The sequence below is a fragment of the Callospermophilus lateralis genome, chromosome 4 (assembly GCF_048772815.1).
Source record: "Callospermophilus lateralis isolate mCalLat2 chromosome 4, mCalLat2.hap1, whole genome shotgun sequence".
Classification (NCBI taxonomy): domain Eukaryota; kingdom Metazoa; phylum Chordata; class Mammalia; order Rodentia; family Sciuridae; genus Callospermophilus; species Callospermophilus lateralis.
Window position 1 is genome coordinate 5,294,406 of NC_135308.1, and position 25,135 is coordinate 5,319,540.

Consider the following 25,135-nt stretch of genomic DNA (forward strand, 5'->3'; position numbering starts at 1 on the left):
CAGGCAGGGTACCAGGGGAGTGAAGATGCTGCCTGTTCTGCCCACCTCTGCAGGAGGAGTGTCGTCCCCAGCAGGGAACCTGGGTTGGTGGGTCCTATGCCTGTGTGTCCACCCACCCGTCAGGCAATTCCCAAACTTCCTCTCTAGAAGAACGAAGGGCCTGGCCACTGCCCTGTAACCTGGGGTGTGAGTGGATGGGACCTGGACCACAGCCGAGGAAGGGTGCCTTAGATCCCACCGACCCGACCCGAGTGGTGTGCAGTGCTGGTCCATGTCACTGAGATTTTGTGCTGTTTGTCCTTAAAGGAGGAGGGTAAGCAGTGAGGGGCCGCGGCAGTCTTTACTGGGCCATTCCTGTGTTACGGAGAGCCAGAGAGGTCTCAAATGTCTCCCTCCAGGATTTCTTCTGTTGTGTAGGAGCCCGCAGAAGATGCAGAATCTCCCTTCTGCTTTTCCCTTCCTAATAAAGTCTAAATGAGTAATGTGGATGAGCCCGTGAAGGCCCCAGCAAGATGCAGCCCCAGGCCAGAGCCCACAGAGTGCAGACAGCATGCAGCAGGGAGAGGACCACCATGTGAAGTGGACACACACAGAGGCCACGGCATGGGGGCCGTGTGGGAAGAGGTCACAGTGTGTCCGGGCATCTGGAGGGCGTGTCCTGTGGCCACCCCACAGTGATTTTCAGTTTCCCCTCTGCCCGGTCTGCCCACTCTGGGCCATGGGAGCTGTGAGGGAAGCCCCAAGTCCTCCGGCTTCCGGTGAGCGCTGGCCCATGATGGCACCTGAGGAGAGAGGGCCCAGGGCTTTCATTTCCTTCACTGGTCGCTGTGGGTTGGCTGCTGCCCTCACCAACAGCACAGTTCAGATGGGGCCCAGTGGCAGCCAGAGCCTTGTCCTTCAGGTGGGCGGCAGCAAACTGGGTGCTCCCAGCCTCCTTGGCTTTGGAAACTCCCCTCCACAACACCGAGAGCAGCCCCTTCCAGTGTGAGAGGGGGGCATTGCGTTCTGAGGAAACAGAGCCCCCGCTGCAGAGGTGGGGGGGTCGTCTGCTGAGACCTGTGTCTAGAATGGCCCTTCAGAAGCTTTGCTCCTAGTCCTTGAGAAAAGCCTCACTGAATTCCAGAAAAGAGGCGTTTGCTGGATGCCTGCCACGCGTCTCACAAGGGGCTACAGCTGCACCAAACAGCCCTCCCCAAGGAACAGAAGATCACGGAACCATCGCATTTCCTGCAGGTCCTGGGGGCTGGGTTTCCCTGCCTGGGAAGGAATGGGGGTGAGGAAAACCACGAAAGCTATGGCCTGCAGCTTGTGGACGGCCAGGTGTCCCCTCTTGGGGGAAGAAGTTAGGTCGTTACGGTTTGGATGGGAGGTGTCCCCCAAGAGGTCAAGAGTGAGACAATGCAAGGTTTCCAGGTGAAATGATTGGGTAATGAGGGCCTTAACCCAGTCAGTGAACCAACCCCTGGTGGGATTAACTGGGTGCCGCCTGGAGGCAGGTGGGGTGTGGCTGGAGGGGGTGGGGCATCAGGGCGTGGCCTTGGGGTATATATTTGTATCTGGGGGCACAGAGTCTCTGCTTCCTGATCAGCATGTGAGCCGCTTCCCTCTGCCACGCTGTCCTGCCACGCTGTCCTGCCACGCTGTCCTGCCACGCTGTCCTGCCTCGCCCTGAGCCCCGAGGATGGAGCTGGCTATGGACTGAGAGCTCTGAACCCTGAGCTTCCGAGTAAGCTTTTCCTCCTCTAAGTTGTTCTTTTCGGGTCTCTTAGTCACAGAGGCACAAAAACTGACTAAACAGAGGAAGGCTCAAAAAAAAAATAAAGAGGCCAGGTGGTTGTAGCCGCAGATAAATGCCCTTGGAGCAAACCCCATGTCGGAGACCCTGGTGACGACCCCCTTCTGAGGCAGCAGCCCAGCAGAGCCGCGAGCCAGGTTCCGGTGCCCAGGAGCCACTCTGCCCTCCTCCAGGTCTAAGCAGATGGGTGGCCACAGCATGGAGTCTGGGCAGAGCTGCAGCAGAGCAGTGTTGAGGGGCGGGCACTGGGGGGGCAGTGGACAGTCAGCATGGCGGCTGTAAGGGAAGGAGAAGCCAGCGGGGACCAGAGGTGGGGGTGGAGGATGAGTCCAGCAGAGGCCTCAGCTCACCTGGTAAGGAAAAGGAGCAGGCGGTAGTGAGGGGCCCACTGTCGGGAGGAGCGATGACCATGTGGCAGGCAGGTGCCGCTGTCCCACAGGAGCTGTGAGGCGGAGAAGAGCGACACCCCATCCAGAGTGTGTGGGTTTGACGTCACCTCTGGGGAGCTGGACGGGGTCTCGTGACCTCGGCTTCTAAGAAGGGTCATGGCCGGCTCTTACTCTCAGGTGTTGCACTTACCTGTGGACCAGGGCAGCCTGTCCACCTCAGATCAGCTCCCCCCCCCGGGACAGGACTAGCTAACGTTCAGGCTCGGGGGCAGACAGAGAAGGCCTGCTGCTGGCTCTTGGGGAGGCCTGTGGCTTGGGCTGTGATCTGGGACAGGAGAGGGAGCCTGAGGAACACATGCAGGAGACAGAAGAGGCCTCGCCGACATTCTGAGGGACAGCACAGTGCCATCTCTAGTGGCTGGTCTGAGGCCCACTCTCCCTGAGCCGCAATGCCTTTTACCATGGGTAGCAGAGCTGCAAGTCCTGACTAAAGTCTCCCCACTTTGCTAATTTTTCCTGGAATGTCACAGGCTCTGTGCTGGCTTTGAAGACCCAGAGCTCCAAGTGGGGATGGGTTTCCAGCCCGGGAGAGGTCAGTGGAGGGCAGAGGATAGGAGGCGGCCAGGGAGAGGTGAGGTGGAGAAGGCCAGCAGGACAAGGCTCTCTAAAGGCGGGCTGGATTTGTTTATAAGAAGCGTCTGTTCAGTTCCTTGGCCCATGTATTGATTGAGTTGTTTGTTTTTTTGGTGTTAAGTTTTTTGAGTTCTTTTTATATCCTGGAGATCAACACTCTACCTGACATGCATGTGGCAAAAATTTGCCTCTCTCTTCACCTCATTGGTTGTTTTTTTCCCTGAGAACAAGCTTTTTAATTTGAATCCATCCCGTTGATTGATTCTTGATTTTATTTCTTGCGCTTTAGGAGTCTTGTTAAGGAAGTCAGGGCCTAAGCCAACATAAAGAAGATTTGGGCCTAGTTTTTCTTCTATTAGGCATAAGGTCTCTGGTCTAATTACTAGGTCCTTTTCAACAAATATATGAAAAAAATGTTTAACATCTCTAGTAATTAGACAAATGCAAATCAAAACTACTCTAAGGTTTCACCTCACACCAGTCAAAATGACAGTTATTAAGAATATGAGCAACAATAATTGTTGGTGAGGATGTGGGAGGAAAAGGCACACTCATACACTGCTGGTGGGACTGCAAATTGGTGCAACCAATCTGGAAAGCATTACGGAGATTCCTTAGAAAACTTGGAATGGAACCACCATTTGACCCAGCTATGCCACTCCTGGGTTTATCCCCAAAAGACTTAAAAACAGCATACTACAGGGACACAGCCACTTCAATGTTTATAGCAGCACAATTCACATTAGCTAAACTGTGTAATCAACCTAGATGCCCTTCAATAGATGAATTAATAAAGAAACTGTGGTATATATACACAAAATGGAATATTACTCGGCATTAAAAGAATAAAATCATGGAATTTGCAGGTAAATGGATGGAGCTGGAGAACATCATGCTAAGTGAAATAAGCCAATCCCCCCAAAAACAAAGGCTGAATGTTTTCTCCAATAAGTGGATGCTAATCCATAATGGGGGTGTGTGCATGAGATGAGTGGAGGAACTTTGGATGGAGCAAAGGGGAGGGGGCAAGGGGTAGGAAAGATGGTGGAATGAGATGAACATCATTCTCTAGGTACATGCATGACTGCACCAATGATGTTACTCCATGTATGACCAGAGAAGTAAAAAATTCTCCATTTGTGTACAATGAGTTGAAGAGCTTTCTAGTATCATGTGTAACTAATTAGAATTAATAAAAAAATTAAAGGTGTGCTGGATTTGAGAATCAGAGGATGAATGGCAGGAATTGAGGGCCCAAGTTCTTCTCCTCAGCTGGTGAGAACCAAGGCAGAGTAGGGGAAAGGATGATGTGAGGCTCAGTGAGTGTCACTATGACTATTCATTCTTTTCAAACTCCCCATAGTTGATGTTTACTGTTGCATCGAGCTGATTGGCTTCCATGGCTGGTGATGAGGATGTCTGTGAGCTCACTGCCCATGTTTGTGTGGCCTTGGCCTGAGCCAGCTGGCTTCCCGTCCTCTTTGGGGTTCTGATGCTGTCCCTGGACCCAGAGACACTCGGAGAGGAGAAGCTCCCCACCCTAACAGCACACAGCCCTCCTGTGTCCTTTCTCTAGAGGGTTTCTGATTGGATTTCCTTAGCCAGCGATGAAGGAAGGTGTAGAGAAACGATGGAAATTCCTACCCACAGGGACAGCCTATAGAGAGGAGCGAGGAAGAAACGGACACGAGGACGCGCTGGCCCTCGCTGGATGCACTTGAGTTGGATAGTTTCTCACGTGGAATGGAGGAGGAAGCAGTGTTTGGAGATAAAGGAAAACCTTACTCTAAGGTTTCATCTCACGCCAGTCAGAACGGCAGTTATCAAAAGCAGACAAAGAACTGCTGGCCGGCTGGCCTGCGGGCAGGAGAGCTGGGATTTCACTGAAAAATACCATCCAGACTCTGCCAGAGAGCGAGGAAATCTCGGCATTTGCGGGTTCAGTTCTGTCGACTCCAGGCACTGTAGTTCTCGTCTGCCTCCAGAGTTTGCATTGTCTAGCTGTGTGACTCCAAGAAATAATGCAGTTGGAATACATTTAATAAAAAAAATTAATAAGCACTCAGTGTCAGGAAAAGTTAGTTACAAAAGAACCCAGGGTAAAACAGAACTGAGTTTTACCTTTGTTTCCTAGTGCCGCCAAGATGGGAAATGGGGACCATTCGGCTCACTGGAGGAGGTGAGCAGTCTCGGAGCCGACACCCGGGTACACTGTGCTAGAATGTCCCCTATGCAAGCACCACGGGAGACGTTCTTGCGGGAGGTACAGGGGGCATCCAGTCCTGCTCCCTCATTTTTCAGGCGGGCAGACGGCGAGCCAGAGGAGGAAAAGCCCGTCCAAGGACGAAGACGTTGGAGGTGGCTTCTCTCATCATGGCGCCCGGTGGCTGGCCCCATTTGTGACCTGTTGTCTCCCTGTGACTGTGGTCAGATGTAAAAGCTTGCCTCGTGCTTCATCCTGTCCGGGCAGCTGCAGTCCCTCTGGATGGGCTCGGACTTGGGGGTGGATGTGAGGCAGGGCTCTTCAGCGGATCTCAGGCTCATCTGTGGCAACAGCCTCGGGGTGCCAACTACAGCAGGGTGGCTCAGGGCCTCTGCCGGCTCCTGCCACTCCCCACACTCTGAGCCACCCGGGGCTGGTCCAGGGAGGCCTGGGCTGGGGCGGAAGTGTCTGCACGGGCCTGCGCCTAGGATGGGGCTGATGTTGGCCACAGTGAGGGGGAAGGGCAGCTGGGCAGGGCTGCTCTCTCCCGGCATCCTCCTGGAGCGGGCCATCAGCAGGGACGCAGGGCTGCCCTCTTGGTGTGAGGACATGGCCACTTCCGTGGTGGCACTGAAGTACACTGTTGTGCTCTCCTGTCCCTCGCTTCCTCTCAGCTGCCCCCCTGCAGTCCTCCCCTGCTCCCTGGGGGTAGCCCTGGCTCTCTCCTTTGGGTTGTCCTCCCCGCGTGTAGCTGATGGCTTCTGGGTGGGCACGCTGTCCTGATGATCACTGGCAAAAGAGATGTAACTCGAGTTTTCCAAGGCATCCACCTCTGCTTTTGGGGTCCCTTCAAACTTGGAGCCTCTCTCTAGGGTTGAAGCATCATGGGGGAATGACAGGTGGGCTTTCTGGGTAAATAGGGTCTGCTCCTGCAGACTACAGTGTTGACTGGACCCCCATGTCGGGGGACAGGGGCAGCCAGAACTGTCCTCTCCCAGGGCTGCGTTGATCTTGGGCACATTTCCTGTTTTTAGGGCAAGTTTCACCAGCAGCCAGTGGTGGCGGCTCAGGAGGGACCCCTCCCTGGAGCCTGGGTCCCCCGTCTCTGCCTCTGGAGGGCCCTGCTCTGGGCTGGGGGCCTTCTCCAGCACCCAGCTTTCTCCGTGGCAGGAGTCTGCGCTCTCAGGCCTCCCGGCCGCTGGAGCCGTGGTCCGGGGAGGGGCCTCCTGCTCTGCGCTGTCCCTGCCGGCAGGGCCTCTGCACGTTCTCACGAAGCCTGGCCAGATGTGTGTGGATTTGGGGTGTAGCAGGCTGTAATAAATAACCAGCGACACACTGCCTGAAAAAGAGAGAGAGTACCAGGTCAAGTTCTTGGAAGTCCTGCAGCCTCCTCGTGGTTTGTGGTTCCAGGTTCCAGCCGTTTTGAGTAGAGCAATATCAGTGGGATCCAAAGTGAGACTATGTGGAGCCTGAGAAATGAATGTTCTGGGGGAGTTTGCAGCTCCTAGAATTTGCAGCTCATCTTCAACTGGAACAAGAGAGCTTGACTCCTACCGATCCTGGGTCTTCCTTCTCAAGCACACTCCCACTGAGTGCTCGGGTTGTGTGTGAGAATATGTGTGTACATGTGTGTAGTGGGTGTGTAGCATGGGGATGTGTAGCGTGTGGGAGTGGGCACACGTGTGGGAGTGGGCAACATGCCTAGAAGAGCTCTGTCAATACCCTGGGTGGAGGGGCCACAGGGCTCTGGTGCTGGCGGAGGGCTGCAGCCCAGGCCGGTCCTGCTTCTGAAAAGCCACATCAAGGAATTTCCAGGAGCAGCAGCCGGGCTTCCTCTGTGTGCAAACATCTTGGTCACATGTTGCCTTTTTCGTATATTTTGATCAGGAGTGTTGACTGCTGGGTAATCTCTTTAACAGAGCGTTCCAGTAAGCCTCCCACACAGCGCCCAGCTTCCTGCGGCACTGGAGGAGCGCTGGGCAGGGAGCTCCTTATCAACCGCAGGAAACGGGAGGAAGTGCTGGCGAGAAGAGTCTGAGGGCGCCAGGACACGCCAGCATGACAGAGCTGCAAGGGGCCCCAGGACTCTGCCACAGACCCTCTGTCTCTCGGGCCAAGGGCCACTGCTCAGGGCTCGAACCGGGGACACGGGGCAGAATCCCTACACGCTCGGTGTGGCCCCTGCAGCAGGCCCTGATCACAACTTCTGCACACTGCTTCAGACTCTCACATTGCTGGGAGGGACCTAGTGTCACCTTTTACAATGAATGACCCAAGACGAACCACGCTGTGGGGTCATAGAAGTCCTTAGCACACGGATCCAGTGAAAAGTCTCTTCAGGGGCCACGCCATTTGCTGGTTTTGGGTTGTAGTCCCAGGCTGGCAGGCAGTAGGTGCTCAATAAAGAAGGAAAGGTGGTGGGGGCTAAATGTGAGCAGGAACTGTCTACTTTCAGCCTGAGCTCTAGCTCTTTGGACTACAAATCTCCCTCCCCTCCTTTCCTACCTTCTTCCTTTCCATTTTGTTTCATATTTAGTGATATCAGTTTTGATATAGTGTATTTGATTGTAAGAATACACATGATATAGTTAATTCTCAATAATGCCTGTGTTGAACAACTGGCTCACAAAATTTCTTTCCTTTTCATTTTTTTGTGTCTCTTCCTGCTGAGGATTCCTGAGGCCCCTCGTGAGCCAGGTCTGCTCAAGCTCTGCCTTCAGTGGAGAGGGACGGGCAGGCCCACTCTGGCTGAGCCCTGCCTGTGCTCTTCCCACCCTGAGCTTATAGGACTCCGCTGTGCCTCCCCTGAGCCAGAGCATGCAAAGAGGTCAGTCCTCACGGCTGGCCCCACCCCCCAGGGATTGCTTGGCAGGGCCAGGAGCCTCTGGGAGCCGACCTGCCTGGGCAGCCTGCTGTTCTTGAGATGGGCCATTCTACGCACACGAGCAGCTTAGAAATGAAAGCGCCGCTAGCTAAGCTGCGTTATAAAGGACTACACGGATGCCCTTCAGTGGGCGGGTGGTTCACCTGTGGTCCTGCCATGCTGTGGAACGCTGCTCAGCCATCAAAGGGCCGGTGAGGGAAGGGGACCACCCAGAACTGGTACCACAAGGGCATTTACGTAACATCCTTGAAGTGGTACAGGTGCAGAGGTGGAGGGTGGGTTGCTGGCCAGGAGCTGGGGGTGTGGTGGGGTGAGAGGAAGTAGGCACTGTGGGGGTCTTTGGTGTGGGAGGGTCTTCCTGTCTGGGCTGTGTCACATTCTGTCCTGGTTGTGAGACTGTGATACAGTCTTGCAGGGTGGAGACTGGGTGATGGGTACAGGGTACTCTCTGCATGATTAGCACTACAACTATCTGAAAAGAAAAGTTCATCTGAAGAAGCAGCAGTGGCTCAGCCGCCCACTCTGCCAAGCCAGGACTCGGGACTCTGAGGAAGAGGAGGCAGGCTTAAGGCCCAGGTGGTTGGGGCTCCCGTATTTGTCATAGACCCGTGATCTGGGAATCTCCTGTGCTGTGAATGGTCTCTCACCTCGAAGGCTTTGTGTCAAGGTTGCTCTTTCCCCTGTCACGGCTGCTCTCGTAGGCCAGCCCACCCCCAGAGCTGTGAGCAAGAAAAGGGCCCTAGGTCCCTGCTGCCCACCTCTCTGGGGAGGGCCCAGGTGTCAGGTGGTCTTGTTGCCAGCATGTGCCTCCTTCAGAGTACAAGTGGGCAGAGGAAGGGGTGGGGTGTGGCAGGACCTCAGGACCAGGTGAGCAGGAAGCGGGGGGCACAGGCAGGACCAAGGCTTGTAGTGAACAATGGGGGATCCTGGGCAGGGGCCACTGCCACGAGTGGTGGCCATCCTGGACAATCACCACAGGCTCAAGAGCGGCTGGCAGGGCAGGGCGGGTGGGCAGGCTGGCATCATTCTTCAAAACCCCAGGACAAAACACCTGCTGAGCTCACCCCTATCAGGGAGGCAAGGTCAACACATGGACACAGCAGTGCCATCAGGTTGTCCATTCACTAAGTGTGACTGATACCTGAAGCCCCCAATCACGGTGCTGATGCCCGTGATGGAGCTGGGGTGGACGCAGCTAGACCACTTAGCAACTGCTGGTCTCATAAAGTCTCCTAGAGACCTCTGTGCAAACTCTCTCCAACCAGCTGCAGATGTGACAGACAGAGTGCCCGTGGCCGTGTGGCCAGGCCAGGGAGGAGAGGGAAATCACCCTAACCCCATGGAAGCCTGGAGAGGGGCTGGCACAGGAGGCATTTTGGCTACACGGGGCTGGGCCCAGCCTCACCTGAGTTCCCAGCAGTCAAGTCAGGCCAACAGGGCTGATCTCAGTTTCTCCTGCCCTGGAGCATGGCCTCCAGCCACAACAGAGTGGCTCTGTCCTCAGTCCCCAGCCTACCACCTCTGGGCTCAGTTTCCTGTCCTCTGAGTCCAACGTAAAAACAAGACAACCAAGTTGAGGAGGCTTGGAGAAGGCAGCCACGGTGGGTCTTACCTATCAGAAATCCAGACAAGACCCCAGCTATGGTCCACAGGCTGCTCCATGAGGCCCCCTGGAGGAAGTCAGTGGCCAGCACCAAAAGAATGATGTCTTCCAGCAGCATTACCTGTGGGACCAAGGCAGAGCCACCACCTGTCAGAACAAGGTAGAGCCACCGCACCCTTCCTGGATCTGCAGCTCTTCCTTGCTGTCTCCAGGGTGCCCAGGCCGAATGGCCCCTAGAAGCAGAACCCTCATCCTCAAGGGAAACCTCTCTGCAAGGGAGAGTCTCCTAGCGTTGCTCATTGAAATGTCACAGTCACAAACACTGGAGCAGCCATGGGGGCTCCCTGGGGCAGTCGGGCTGGGCTGCTCTTATTCCCCACCTCTTTCTCATGCCCAGGCTGGGTGTAGGCAGGGACTCATATGGTAACACGATAGTGAAAGCCATGTGCAGAGCTCAGGGTGCCACTGAGCTCCAGTAAGCTAGAGTCACAGACTTTCATAACAAGTCTAGAGATTTCCTGTAAACAGGAGCACTTTAAGGGTTAATTTGTTTTGCACCACACAGTGGCAGTGGGGGAGGGGATTTCCCTGGCTGGTGGGCTCTCCCAAAGGCACCTGTCTCCAGTCTGGCCTATCAACTTGTTTCTAATTTTTAAATATAAAAAGTAAATTTTTATTGAAATATATAAATTAACAGCACGTAATTCAAGATTATACAGATGGTCCTTGATTTACCATGGGGTTACCACCCAATAAACCCACTGTAAATTGAATATGTTGCTAAGTTGGAAATAAGTCTGGGGTACCTCACCTCCCAAACACCCCAGCACAGCATAGCCTGCCCCAAGTGTGCCCAGAACACTTACCTTCCCCACTTGGGCAAAGTCAGGTAGCGCCAAGCCCACTTACAGGGAAGAGTGGACTGTCTCACGTAACTTAATAGTGCATTAAAAGTGACAGAATGGTGGCATGGGTGCAGCTTTGCTGCACTGCAAATCAAAGAATAGAAGTTGGGACCATCTGTACACTTAACTACTGACCGTAAGACATAGGAAACTGAGTTATAGCACTGACATGCTCAGAAAGTCTTCCAAAGATTCGCCCTGCTGATTCATTGGCTTCATCTTAATCCAGGAAACTCAAATAAATCAAGGGTTAAAAACTCTCAGGAGCTGTTGTAGGTAGGGTCTCAGCAGCCCCCAAGGAGTTGCTGGCAGCCCTGTGAAAACCTGGAGTCTTTCACTCTGACTCCTGACAGATGTCTGGTTGGTCCACTGAGAAGGCAGACTTGTCCTCTGGGCGCCTTCCACCTCAGTGCTGTGATCCTCTGCCTGTGGCCTTTGCAATACCTGGGCCTCCCTCTTCAGGGGCTCAGGGGTGGGACATGGGCTTCCAGGAGTGGAGCCATCACCATCCTTGCCTGAGGGAGACCTGAGAAGTAATGAATAGGGGGACAGTGGAGTGCACAGGCTCAAAGGCCCTGTAGATATGGCCCCTGGGGCCTCACGGCTGTTAGAGGACAGATGAGGATGGTGGGATCACAGGGTAAGAGTGATTCTATAACCACTTGCTGCTCCTGGGCTGACCCCCACACGCATTCTTTTCCTCAGTGGACAGGATACGTCACCTTCCTCAGCAAACCACCTGTTGCTCACTGAAGGAGAAATGCAGGCCCAAGAGAATACTGATGGGAGGAACCCAGGAGATGTTTGTGACCAGATCCCAGAACACTGGGAGACGAGGAAAGTTCTTCCTAACCAGAAAATTGATCTGCGTCTGGTTAAGACTTCAACTAGAGCGGGTCAGCATGGGCCAAGGTGACCTAGAGTTGACGTGACAGGGAAGGCCTGAAAGTCTGATACCGTCCTGCTGTCAGTCGAAAGTCAAGAGGTGGACCTGGGCAGGACTCTCTGGAAACTTCTCTGGGATCCCCAATAAAACTGGAGTGCAGGAGAGGCACACAGTCCCTGTCTTCCCTGAGAGGACCCAGCCTCTCCCTTGAGAGTGTCCCCTTCTGCTTTCCTATTCCTTCATTAAACATTCTTGTTACTCTGAGCGACATGTCTGCAATCTTTCTGACCCGATTGTAAGAATTGCAGTTTGAAGAGGGGGTCTTTGTGCTGCTTCAGTTTCTGGGAGGGCCCCAGCTCCCTAACCAGGACCCAGTTGGCTTAGGCTCCTGGAGGTCTGAGGCCCCCTTGGGAAGCTGGGTGGTCATTATCTATACTTTCCATATAATTGTTACCGGCTCTGCTGGTGTCTCACCATCTTTTTAACTGTATTTCCTCTTGAATGTGTACCCCCGCTGGAGTTTGCCTGCTAAGGCTTGTGACGTCTGTCACGTGTCTCGCCTCCATTTATAGGTCACTTTGTGCCAACTACTTATGCTACCTGTTGTTTGCTCTTCATAAGGCCCTTGAAAAGTAGATGGGTCTTACTTGTCACAGGAACACTGAGGGACAGGTGGAAAAGGCTGTGAGGATCTGAGTTCTGGGTAGTGACCAGCAGGGCTGGGGTTCCGTCACTCGTTAGCCTTCGAAACCTGGGGCCTGCACCTCTGGGCCATATTTTCTCTGGTCTGCTCTTCACAGTGCAGCTCAACCTTCACCTTCTGGTCACCAATGGGAAGCCATGCTGGTAGGTCCTCCAGGTTTTTCTCTCCTGCCTTGCCCACATTCTGCCTTACTATCATGTGAACTTATTAATGTGAATTTTTTAAAAAAATGGGTAGAAATTTCTTCTGGAATAGAAGCAACCTGAAGACTGACATCAGGCCACCTTTGAGATTATCACCCTAGGTAGGACCGCATCTGGAACTCGGTGATAAACACCTGGTAAAGGCTGAGATGACGACCAAGGCTGTTTTGTGTGACGAGGACCTGCAGGGACCCTCAGCAGACAGCAGAGAACACACCAAACACGCCTGTGCCACAGTGATTCTGTGGTGGCACCTGGACGTCGGCTTAGTATTTTCACAGCCCGTCGTCTCCATTCAAGACTAATTCCTTTTAGAATTTTCCTGTAAACCACGCCAGTCCTTCTTTCATAGCTGTGTGCACACTCACGCTCCTGTGCACACAGACACACACACACACTACAGGCCACACACATTCTGGGAGAGCCGGGATGAAAGAGCGCCCCCATTGCACTTGCCGAGTAGAAGCTGGCCATCCTCCTCCTGGAAGGGCTGTCCCAGAAGTCGAGGTAGCACAGGATGTACACGGCCCCCACCAGCAGGTTGAACAGTCGCCAGTGGCAGGTGCTGTCGATGATGTCACTCTGCTGGGCTACGAGCCAGAACGTCATCACCAGCCAGTGGGCACCTGGGGAGAGGCCAGCGGTGGTGGTCAGGGTCCAGGGGGTAGGTGGGGGAGGGGGCAAGAACCCAGAAGCACGGCCTGGAAACATCCCTCTCTGCTTGGGCTGCATCCAAGAACAGACATCAGAACCCAGAAGAGAGTGGAGGAGCGGCAAACCGGCCAGTCCAGCTCTGCACCTATCACCTCTCGAGCCTCCTAAGGGCACTGGCCTACTGGAGACTCGGAAGCAAAGACGAGCTGCTGCCCTCAATGGCACATGTCAGATGTTATGGACCCCTGCCTTTTGGGTTCCAGAAAGGTTTTAAGGAGGCAGTTACAAAATCGACTCTACTATTTTTAAATTGTTACTACATGAGCCAAAACCCTCCATACCCACAGGGAAGGATTCTATGAGGTCCAGCTATAGTTTTTATGCCTATATTTTAAGATGAATAATATCCTTCTAGAGTTGAAGCCGAGTTTTTAAAAGGATGAATAAAAACATCGTTAATTTCTCTTTTGGAGCAAGTTTTTTTCCCCCCATAACTGTATCAAATGTTTGTTCTGGGCCCGAGGGCCCAATATCTCTCAATGTCTCCAGTTCCCTTAAAACAAGAGTACACTGTCCTTTCTTGCAGAGTGCATTCACTGATGACCAGAGGAGACTGCTGTCCTTGGCAGAGACACACAGACCCCATTCAGGACTGTGCAAGGCCAGAGAGACTCCCTGTCATCACTGTGCATCTCTGTGTGCCCTGGACAGAGGGCTGGGGTTCTGAAGAGCTGTCTCGTTTCAGACAGAGACAATGTCAGAGCACTTTCAGAGACTAGAAGCAGCTTCTCATAACTTGTATATTTTTGAACTGGGTCAGGGCAACGGAACCCCAGACCTCCCTCCTGTTTGAAAGGCAGTTTTTCTAGGGAAAGATTTTAGTCCGTGATGTAGAATGGTGTCTATGCCCTAGGGGTCCCTAGGACTTTTGAGGCTGGGATATGTAAGCTATGGCAAGGTCTCTCCAGAGCAAGCCGCGTGCCCTCCGTGCCCTCCTTCCCACTGCACGGCCCTCTGGGAGTTGGGGTCAGCGCCTCCACGCAGGGGGATCTGGGCTGCCTGTGGCTGCTCGGACCGGCAGAGCCCAGCGGAAGCAATCCTGAGCCAGTTCTAGGCCTAGCTTTTAAGAGGACTGGCAGGTCCCACTTCCTGTCTTGGAATTCTCAGCTGCCAAGGGTGAGTCCAAGCTACTCTGTGGAAGAGCAAGGACATGTGTGCACGCAGCCTGCTCCAGCCTCCCTGTGAACCCAGACGCCTGCTCTCCTGCTGCAACCACAGGCGACCCCTAAGCAGGAACCACCGGCCCAGCCAAGCCAGCCCCAGACCTGGGGCTCATGATCATCAACAGTATTTCTAAGACAGGCCGCTCTGCGGTGCCGTGTTACGCAGCAGTAGATGACCAGAGAGTAAGTTCTGCTTACCTCCAACCACCAGAACCCAAACGCGGTAAGCTCTGCAGAACAGAACCAGACTCAGGACGCGGGTCCCCAGCATGCCCATCCGCCAGAGCTGCTGGCAGAAGAGGGCAGCCCATGGCATGATGCGGTGGCCTGGCTTCAGGACACCCAGGAAGTGGGTGTAGGACACCAGGGCCCAGGACAGTGAGGACCAGGAGAGCAGGGCGCTGACTCCTGAAAGGGAAGCAAACAGACAGAACATTCCTCGCAGGCTCCAAACAGCCACTGTTGAAGGTTCATTGCTTTAATGGGACATATAACCTCTCATTAAAACCCAGCTCTACAGGGGACACCACTGACCAAGCCCTTTGAAGGTGGAAACATAACAACTGTGTGCACGAAGGCACAAATCTGTACACAGGAATAAATGAGGACACAAAGAAGCACTTCCACTGCCCAATGTCCTGGGTGCCTTGCCCAGCAAATGGCCTATCCCTTTGTAAGCCCTTAGGAAGAACTTCCCAGCCCCAGGTCCAAGCCCTCTGGTCTAAGTTCTGTTTAGAACAAAGCAGATCCTGGAAGATGATGAATGTGGTTCCTTCCCAGGTTCCTTCCCTGCTCGATCACTGGATCATGTGAAGGAGGTTTAATAAAAAAACTATAATCAGAACATAAACGGCATCAGGCCCTTCGATGAAGATGCATGGAAGAATGATACAGTCCTGTCTTCTGAACATTTGGTTTATGTACATGTCGTGTGCACAGAGGGAGGGGGAGGGAGGAGGTGGGTGAGGGGAGAAGTGTGTGAGGGGAGGAGGTGGGTGAGGGGAGGAGGTGGGTGAGGGGAGGAGGTGGGTGAGGGGAGGAGGTGGGTGAGGGGAGGAGGGACATAAGAAGCAATTGGGAAGGAGGGAAGGAAGGAGAAAGGGGGAGAGGGAGGGAGGGAGGGAAGGAGAGATTGTGGATGCAGGAGATGGAAATGTGCATCTGCTGGGATCTGAGTTGTGGTTTCCATGAGGCTCTGGAGTCAGCTCTGGCTGCATTAGGAGTTATTCTAGTGACTAAGGACATAGGGAAGACGGAGCACTGATCTTGCTGAGAAGCAGTTCTTCCTGGGGTATTTTCAGGGTCATCTTAAGTGCACAATTTCTATCTTCTGGTCTGACCTTACAGCCTAACCCCCAAGGAAAGCCAGCTCACTGAGAATGCATTGCCCCAAGCAAAGCCAACTGTAGTCCCCTACGGGCTAGTGAGCACAGGATGCCCTCATTCTCCCAGGCAGGGGAAGTCTCAGATGGGAGGGTTTTGCTAACTAGTCACGTGTTCATGTCCCCCTTGGGAAGTTGACAGTCTGAGCTCTGCAGTAAGAGGTACTCACCTGGCACAACATCTGTGAAGTCTGAGGCTAGAAAAACATATGTCTGGAGCAGCAGGTGGGGCCCCGTCTGCAGCAGGGCCTCCAGGAGCCGGAGGGCTGACAGGTCAGCCTCCTGCAGCCACAGCTGTCCCCAGTGGGGAGCCTCCTCTGCCTTTGACAGAGCAGTTGATGTAGTATCCCAGTGCCTAAAGAAGAGCAAGGGGCATGGTGACATGGAGCCAGGCTGTGGCAGGACTCTTCATTCAGAGGCAGGTAGCATTCTGGGAAATACCCTAGGTACTCATCAATGTCACCCAGAGTCATCAGCCAGGCTGTCACTGGGCTGACTCCAAGCTGAAGATGTCAGTTCCAATGGGTGTGCCCTGAATTCTGGTGCTCAGCCAGGCCCAGCCTATGTGCCACAGAGTCCCCACATCTGGAAGGGTGGGGAAGGCAGGTGAGGAGCCAGGACCCAGTGCAGGAGGGTCTCTCTGAGCAGAGCTGCCACAGGGCAAGGAAACCCAGACGGATAGGCTGGCAAGGTTTGAAGGCAACTCCAACTGGCTTCCCTGCCCCAGAGCTCTTGGGATGGGAATCAATTCCTTCAGCAGCTGCTTGCTCCAAGGTGCTGTGTGTGGTCATCTCTTTAGAGCACAGAGAAAACCCTCATCCTCACACTTATGGAGTGCAGAGCTTTGTGTGCCCTAAAACTGCGACACACAAGAACTTTGTGCCCTAAAATTACGACACCCAAGAAGCTGAGGGGCTGTTCATGCTTAGGGGCCAGGATGAGAAAGAGAAGCCGCACACATGCACACATGCTCACGTGCTTGCGCACACACACACACACACACACACACACACACACGTGGATGGAGGAGAGTCAGGCTGTCAGGTGGCAAGAGGAGAAAGGGAAGGCATGTCGTCAAGGTGGAGCGTGCAAACCAGACTGAGGCAATGGGGAACTAGAGGCAGCTGGAGGGATGAGCCCCCTCACACGTCTGTCACGCCGGCCTGTGCAGGACCCCAAGGACACTTCAGCTCAGCCCACCTGGGTAACTTTCCTAGGGTCTGGAAGAGGAGTCAAACCCAGTGAAAGGACTTAGAATGTTCTTTTCTCATTCTGCTTCCCATAAATCCACCCCAGAAGCCTTTTCCTCATATTCTCATCTTCTGAAAGCTGTCTATAATGTGGCGTGGGGCACCTGCTAAACTGCCCAAAGGGCCACACGGAATATCTAACAACCATGCCACTCCCTGGTCACACTTGGGGGTTCAGTGGACTCTGAGTTTCCATTGGGTGATGAGGTTTCTATGCATCAGCAGCAACAAGGGAGGTGACCACCTGCCTGCTGTGTGGGCAGTGGTGCCTACAGCTCCATTCAGGAGCAGAGCCTCCTTGTCTGGTCCAAGTTCAGAGACACAGTTGAGCAACCCCTGGGCCAGAGCCAATGTCTCTGGAAGTCCACGAGGTAAGGCTTCCCAAGCATCTCCCTAGACTCTGCCATGACAGGCAGACTCTGATCTTTGGCCAGCTCTGCTATGTCCAAGCAGAAGGTGGGGGGTCCCTTTTGAAAGGGTTTTACTTACGGGGCTGAGAGCCTAGGGAAGATGCTTAGGGAAAACAGTTTTCCTTTTTCATGATTCGGAATCCTGGAGTGAACTGATTTCTCACTGAGTCTTTGAAGGTCTGATTCTGACACAAACTTAATGTTAAGAAAAAACATATGAAACCTCAAAAAATATAACGAGACAAATGAACCATGTTCACTAGAAGCTTGTGATTCAGTTTTGGAAAGAAAACACACGTGAAAGGATTGGGGAAGAAACCATCAAAATGAGCGGTGAGGGTGGAGGTGGAGTCCGAGTCCTGGGCAGGGGGTCGGGAGGTCGGGGAGGGCTCTCTGGGGGGAGGATGGGAAGGCCTGGTGGGGCAGCTGAGGTGGGAGGGAACCTAAAGGGGTGTGTGGGGTCAGTGGGACAGGGAGCGGGGGCAGTGGGAAGGGTCCACGTCTGGGAACTGTCAAGAGTCTGGTGGAACAGAGGCTGGGGCCAGACGGGGAAAGGTTCGCGGGTGTGCTGACGCTGCTTCCCTCCAGGATGCGGACGGCCTGAGGGAGGGCAGCCACCCAGGTTTGTGACAGTAGTCACTGGGGGCCCTGGGGAAAGCTGGGGTGATGATCTGGCCACCTGGTCCTGAGATTCAACCTATCTGTCCTGGCCACAGCACGCCCAGGCCCCCAGCTGCTCTGGCCTGGGTTCTGATAGCCTCGGCCGACTGTTGCCAGGGCAGCTCTTGCAGGCCCAGCCTGCCACGGTGGTCTCAGCTCTCCCAGGGCTTTCCAACCGCAAGCTCCTTAGGCTACGACCAAGGTCCCTCTACCTGGCACTTTCCCTGCTCTAGAGAACACCCTCCTCTACTGACTACAGACGACCACTCCCCAGACGGGAGTTTCTGGAAGCCACTATGCCTCTGCAGCAACACTGCAGCTTCCTGGGTCAGAGTCGCCTCCCCTCCTGCAGAGGCGCCAGGACCGGACCTCAGCGGGTGTAGGGACAGTGCTCTGCCTTCTGTGCGGAGGGCAAGTCTGACTCTTGGGGCACTGCCGACATCCTTCTCTGTGCTGGTGAGGCCACTCTCAGCTCTGTTCCCAACTCAGCCTCAGAGACTGCACTCACACGAGTCACTAACCATGAACAGTCACACACCAAGCGTACTGAGCCCTGTGGATGCAGGTCCAGGGTCCTGGTCGCATTAGGAACACAGGCTCCACCCAGAGGCTTGGAAACACAACCCATCAGCCTAACTTGTCTTTAGAATTCAGTTTCTCAGCAATCTAGTCTTTCCTAACTAACAAGTAGGCAAGAAAATGTGTCCACTACAACTAGTCTATCTTGGGCCCAAGATGTGGAGAATAAGTGATTTTTTTTCTCCAATGTAACATTCCTGGGGATGTTGGCCCTGTCAGCCTGCAGCTCAAGGTTTTGACTAGAGCTGTGTTTTACGTACTTTTTAAGTATTCAGTCTCCACCCATCTACACTGAGCTTATCTTACACACCCTTAAAATTTGCCTTTTAAAGATCTTTTAACTTCTAAATGTGCTAACACAGAATGCATGCTGAGGAGATTAGCTAGGGACTCTTCTACCAGCTTACACTGAGTTTCAATTGAATTGACAGGCTTTAAAAATTGTTAAAAAGATGTTGGTAACACATAGTAGTAGAAGGGACACAAAAAGCCCAAATAGAAAAAAAGTAACTCTGTTTAAAAAAGCTGCTACTAATGTCAGGTTTGAACAGTCAGATTTAACATGAATATAGTTTGTACCATTTTGTGTTAAAAAAATTCAGCGATTTTATTTTAAAGGCCTGAATTTTTATAAGCAACTTTCCTCAAGTGGGTTGTGTTTTATTGATTGTTCTGTTTTTGAAGGCTCCTCTGCATTTCCTTATGGAGTCACTTCCTGAGGGCAATTGGGATCCAACTCAGGATTGTGCAAAATACCACTGTTTTGGCTCCCCCTAAAGGTGATTTACCAAACTGTGATTTTAAAAATGATTTGCTTTAAAAGACTACTTTTACCATGTTTTCTTTGTGAGAGCTGAAAGTGCTAGCTTCAGAATAAGGAAAAGATTCTTCTTCCTATTTTCAAATCTCCCTACTAAGGAAGTAGATTTCTGAGTTTTGGCTAATTTGTAATCTCAGAAAACTTATAAGCTGGGTAGTTTCTTATGCATATACTGTCATGAAGTTAGAACCAAATTTGTGGCTTGATATACAAACTGCCCACTCTGGCTTGATCATGTTCTGATATTTTGCCCCCTTTTCTGGCTTTTATTGTTTCTTTTTATTCGCTCAACACTCCCCCCTCCTTTTGTAAATTTTTTTGTGTTCTTTTAAATCATGTGTAAGTTTCTTTGGTTACCTTCACTTCTTTATAATGATTAGATACACGTGACTAGTTGTCTTTCCTAGCTCCTAATTTTTGCATCTCTTTTCACTTACCCATGCTAATTTTCAGTATATACCAGAATATCAGTGTGCTTATGGAGATTCTGAGAGCCCAGGGGAAGACAAGAGGGTGGAGTCCACTGTCAAATACCAGTACCAAGAATCTGCACATGCCCCGGGCCTCTTGTATCCCTACCTCTGAAGAAGGCTGTGGATGAGGTGGGCCTGAGGCTGCCCAGAGTCTCGAAGGCACACTACCTGACAATCACTCAGAAGGCTTCTCCTTAGCAACTACAGGACCAGTCAACTCCTCAGGCTGTCAGCTATCAAACATTTGCTTAAGGAAAGCCTGGCTCAGTTTCTCCACAGGTCACTTGCCCCTGAGGGCTCATTCTTGATGACTATGATGGCTGAGGTTGGGAAGAGGCCTGCGGTCCTCCTGCTCTCATTTCGAGGCCAGGCTGGTTAGGGAGGGTATGGAGATGCTGGGCAGTGCTCAGAAGAGGCTGCAGGCCCCAAGTCCAGGCAAAAGATTCTCTGCTGCCTCCCAGTCCCTGGTGTCCAGTCCTCCCCAGCACTCTGGCACATGCAGGTCCAGCTGGGGGGCCTCTGAGGTGGCTGTGGGTGTGTTTGTGGTGCCTGTTGACACAGACGGCCGACTGCGGGGCCTGTGACGCTGTGGTGGCTGCCCCATGTCTTTCTCAGGAGCACCTTCCACTCTGGCCTGAGGGTCCTCGGGGTGGGGCAGGCGGCATGCCATGCCCATGTTCTCTCTGGACATGGGGCTCCCACCCATGAACCTGCCACATACTTGTTTCAGGGCCTTGTGAGAAAGCCCTAGGGACAGTGACTGTGACAGCACAAACCCTCAGAACAGAGAGCAACACCTGGCAAGGGCTCCTTCAATACACTTGGAACTCTTGAACCCTCATGGCCTGTGATACACACTCGAGCTACAGGCTTCACCAATCTGGTCCCTGAATTCTTCTCCTTCAGCCCCATGGGATCATTGAGGCGGCTGAGAGCTGAAGTGCACATTTGTGCAAACTCACTGCCACATCTCTCTGACAATTCCCTGTTTCCAGGTGCTCCAGGGAGAAGCCACACCTTGCCTCAGAGGTGGCCTGTGGACCACAGGTAAGCCCACAGCACTAGAGACATTTCTGGCAGCTTTTCTGTGGCAAAAACACTGGTCCTGGCTCCCAGATGACTTCTTCCTTTCACAAAAGCTTGAACAGATGCTGCTGTGGGGTGTGAGGGTATGGGGGTGTTCACTGTCTAGCCTGTGGCTAACTCAACTATGTCACCTTCCTAGACTAAGATAATAGGTGTTCAAACAGAGCTGCCATGAGCAGGTTGCTTTATGTGGCTCCAAAGGTTGACCAAAGGATGGAAACAACATGAAGATGGAATTTGGCTGAAGACAAGAAAAAGTTTTCTAAAGGTTACAGATGCATCTAGGAGGGGGCCCTGGTGTTAGAGATGCTGGATGAGGGGATGTCAGTATCAAGCAGAGGTGTGATCCTGAACTTCCAGGACCTTAAGGACAGAACATATGCACAGAGGTCAGAGGAGTCCCTTCTTGGTCAGGCTCTGGAGGTGGAAGGAGGCTGGCTGTTCTTACCGCTTCCAGACGCCCAGCTGCAGGAGGTGCAGCATCACCAACAGGCCACGTCCCAGATGCCCATCTTCTCGGAACCACAGATAGCTCAGGCCCTGGACCAGGAAGCCAGGCAGGAGGACAGAAAAGGCCAGCCACCCCCAGAGAAGCTGTCCTGTGGTGAAGTAGTAAACCACAGTACAGAGGCCTGGAGGGACGAGAAAAACCAGAGGGGTTATTGGAAGGATAGGGCTGGACTGGGTAACTGGGTTGTAAGTATTTTCGTTTTCTGGATGTTATAATGCTCTGAAATCTTACAAAGTTTCTTGGGTGGGAAGAGACTGCTTCCCTTGGGGGTAGCACAGGGCACCTCCAGGAGCATGCTTGTGACATGCAGACTGCCCAACCCAGAGCCACCTCCTCTGTCTGGCCCCACCCCAGGAGACAGTACTGTTCTGCCTTAGTTGTCTCAGGACCAGGAGACAGGCATCCAGGGGCCAAAAAGCCCAACACACACACACACATCATCCATGTTAGACTGTCCTAAATTGTCCCCGCTGTGCTTGGTCCTTGTCTAGGAGGCTCCAACCTGGCCTCTCTACCCTGGTTGCTGACTTCTGCTGCCTAACCACTGTACTTCCTCAGTGGCCCTCTGTGGCCTCCTGCCTCTGGCACCTGTGAGGACAATGAACTTGCTTTCCTGAGCCTCTTGTCTATACACTCAACACTCCATCTCATTAAAAGACAAAACCAAGCCACCTAGCCAATCAACACGGTGTCCCCATTGCCACAAGACTCTGCTAGACCCTGCCTGGGAGCTGGCAGAGCTGGCTGGCAACAGGGGCAGGCATAAAGGTGCCAGGGCTCTCTGGGGCACCTCCCTCTGTTACAAGGAGCCACGTGTACCAAGTACCTGGCAGCTAGGATGTGCTCTAAGTGTGCCGCCTCCTCTCTGGGACATGGTGCAGAGGACCAGCACTCCCCTCCCCACAGGGTCCTCAGTCACCCTGCTGCTGCCCACCTGCTGGCTAATTCGGTGAGGCAGCCTCCTCCACTTGGGCAGTGGGGTCCTCGCTGTCAGTGCAAACGTCAGCCCCTCCCCACCGCGGCTGAGGATCCTGAGGTTGGTAATGGAGGCAGCAGCACTGGTGGACACGGGGATGCCCAGTAACTCTTTCAAATCACTGTTACTTGGATTTTACAGTATTAAAGTTTAAAGTGGGTCTGTGAGCACAAGCCATGAATTTGGTGGCAAATGCACTGCCCTGAGGAACAGCTGGGAGTCGTGCAGCCCCAGCAGAGGCGTCAGGGCCCTGGGCTCTGTCCAGCGGTCTAACCGCCCAGCACGTCCCGCCACACACCGCCAACCCGGGCCTGCCCGCCCGGTTTTAGCCCTCCCCTGCCTCAGGGCAGGAATTGGGAATGCTCGGGTAGGACCCCACCCCGGCTCCCCCAGCGCCGCTCGGAGAAAGCGCAGCGGGTGCGCCCGGGGACCGGCGAGGAACCGCGGGGCAGATCAGAGAGTCAGCGCCCGGCGGGTCCCGAAGGCGTGCGTGATGGTAGCGGGCGCGGAACCTTCTTGACACTGGAGCCTCCCTAGGCCACCGTCCCGCTCCCCAGAGGCGGGCCCGGAAGACTGAGACCCGGAGGCGTGGCGGAAGTGGGCGGAGACACTCCTCTCCGGCACCCAAAGAGTTACACGTTCAAACGCGAAGGGCGCGAAAAGTATGGCCATTTTGCTTTGCCTTCGCCCGGTGGTTGGGTTCCCCCGCGCGGCGATGGTGTCCCCGGCAGTCTCGTCTGCCCCACCCCAAACCCCAGTGGGGAGCCACTGCCCTTCAGGCCCTGGGTCCCCCAAGCCCTCGGCTCCCGAGCGGCCTCCCCGCTTCAGGCCAGCCGGGGCGATGGGGAGAGGCGGGGCGCATCTTGCAGCACAGCACTTTGCGAAGCGCGTGGAATAAGAATTCTGGAGGGAGGGCGGGATGCCAGTCCGCCTTTTCCGGCAGGGGAATCCCCCATCCGAGGGCGACCCCTGGATCCGCGGAAGGGGTCATGCATGGGTGGGGGGAGGGGTGGAAATTCATGCAACCGCCGGGGGGTTAGGCATCCGCAAGGGCTCTGGCAACCTTGAGCACCCACTAAGGATTGGCGGGCGTGCTCGGCAAGCTGGGAGGAGAGCCAGCATGCAAGCACCAGCGCGCAGCGCTCTGCAGGCTGCCCCAGCGGGCCGGGGTGGGGTGTGCGCCCCCGCCGGCGCTGGGGTGGGGTGAGGGTGGTGGAGGGAGCACCCGCCGGCGCCAGCCGCGGGCTGCGCTGCACTCACGCGCGCTCTGCTCCGCCGCCTGCAGCAGGGCGGAGAGCCCCAGGAGCCCCGCGTGCATCCTCCAGCCTGCCCCGCCGCCTGCGCCCGCCCCTTCCCCTGTCAGACGCCCCTAGTCGGGGAGGTTTCCGGCCTGAGGCCCGACTGCGGGAGGCAGTTCGGCCAGAGCAGTTGGGCGCACGGGGGCTGGTTCTGGTTTATGCCAAGTTGCTAGCAGGGGAGGGAGGGAAGGAGGAAGGAAGGACAGATTCCCAGTGGGAAGTCCCGTTTAGGTCTGGCCCCTTGATCTGAACCTAAGGAGAAGTGCTGTTTTCGTTGGTCCTGGCCCTGGGGTGCTGCTGAAAGCAAGTCCGGGAGAGGGGCGGGAAGGAACTGAATTAGAATCGTTAATTGGATCTTTGAAATCTTAAAATTATGTGGGAAAAACGCAGGGCGCGTTCCGTGGCATCTCCCCTCCAAGTCCTTCCCAGCCTCTACTCACAGAAGCGTTCCCCTTCCGTCCCTTCGTGTCTCTTCTCTCAAAACCTCATTGCCCTGTTCGCTCTTGCCTACCTCCCACCTTATATTCACTCTCAACCCCTTTCCAGTTTTCCTATCAAAGGGACTATGTGGCCCCACGCACGTGGAAGCAGTACTGTTATGCACTAGAATATGAATATAAAGTTGAAATCACGTACAGAAATTAGGATGAGGAATAAAGGCTCTTCTTGGTTGGTGAGAGATCCGTGTGATGTTCTGTACCTCTGTCAGCAATTCAATTTAAAAAAAATTTCTCTCAAAATCCTAGGTATTACTGGAGTAATACCCCTGTGTCCTACATTTCCTATGTTAAAAAAACTAATGATTTAAAAGCTGGACGGTGAGGCTTTGCCTTGGGACAGCAGCAGTTTGAGTGAGAGCTAAGATCAATGTCTTTGGCATTGAAGCAAATGGAAGGGTTTTGGAAAGAGAAGCAGAAAAAAAGTCACAGAGAAAGGGCTGAGTTGCTACCTAACCACCTCCATCTGTCCCTCTGCGACTGCCCTTGACTCAGCTTTTTTCCCTGAGCCACTTTCTTCTGCAGTCACCTTGGATTACAGGAACAATAGGCTGGTCCAGAAGCCAAAATTACTTCCAAGCAGTGGCTCCCTAAGTGGGAGCAGTTACCCCAAGAGGCTGTTTCCTGTCCCCCAAACCTGCCTTCTCACATGGGAACCATGTCCCCCTCAAGCCACTGTGACCTGCCCAGAGCTTCAGGAGCCAGTCCCCAGACAAGGATCAGCCTGACCAGTCCCTGCCCAGGACCACCCACTCCACAGGCTATGGGAGCCCTGCAGCCAGGCAAGCCCCCAGCCGGGGCTTTGTTCCCCTTTTCTGCAACACCTCCAGCCCCTTGAAGATAGATCTTTGTTCACTGTCTCTGTTCCTCATCATTGCTGTCTCCTTGGCATGTTGAGGCTGGTGGCTGAGCTGGTCTATTGGGACCCCTGGGGCCAGGACTTTCAGCGGAGTATTCTGGTTACAGTGACTCCCATCCCAAATCATAGCCGTGAGGTTAAGCAAGTGGGCAGGGAGAGAAGGTGGTGTCTTGTGGAAATCTCTTGGAAGCTAGAGAAATGGAAGTTCCTAGGGTGTAAGTCCCCACCCCTGTCCACGCCTCTGCTTCTCCCC

The 25,135-nt window shown here is 53.9% G+C and overlaps 1 protein-coding gene across 1 annotated transcript; it reads right to left on the reverse strand.

Annotated features, from left to right (window-relative positions):
- Positions 1–5,124: 5,124 nt before the first annotated feature.
- On the reverse strand, positions 5,125–23,546 carry Xkr5 (XK related 5). The gene is made up of 7 exons (XM_076852241.2): positions 23,489–23,546; positions 21,190–21,373; positions 15,634–15,818; positions 14,280–14,489; positions 12,661–12,830; positions 9,517–9,628; positions 5,125–6,359 (listed from the first exon to the last, which is right to left on the reverse strand). The coding sequence occupies exons 1-7, from the start codon at positions 23,544–23,546 to the stop codon at positions 5,245–5,247; spliced, it is 2,034 nt and encodes a 677-aa protein (XP_076708356.2). The 3' UTR covers positions 5,125–5,244.
- Positions 23,547–25,135: the final 1,589 nt, after the last annotated feature.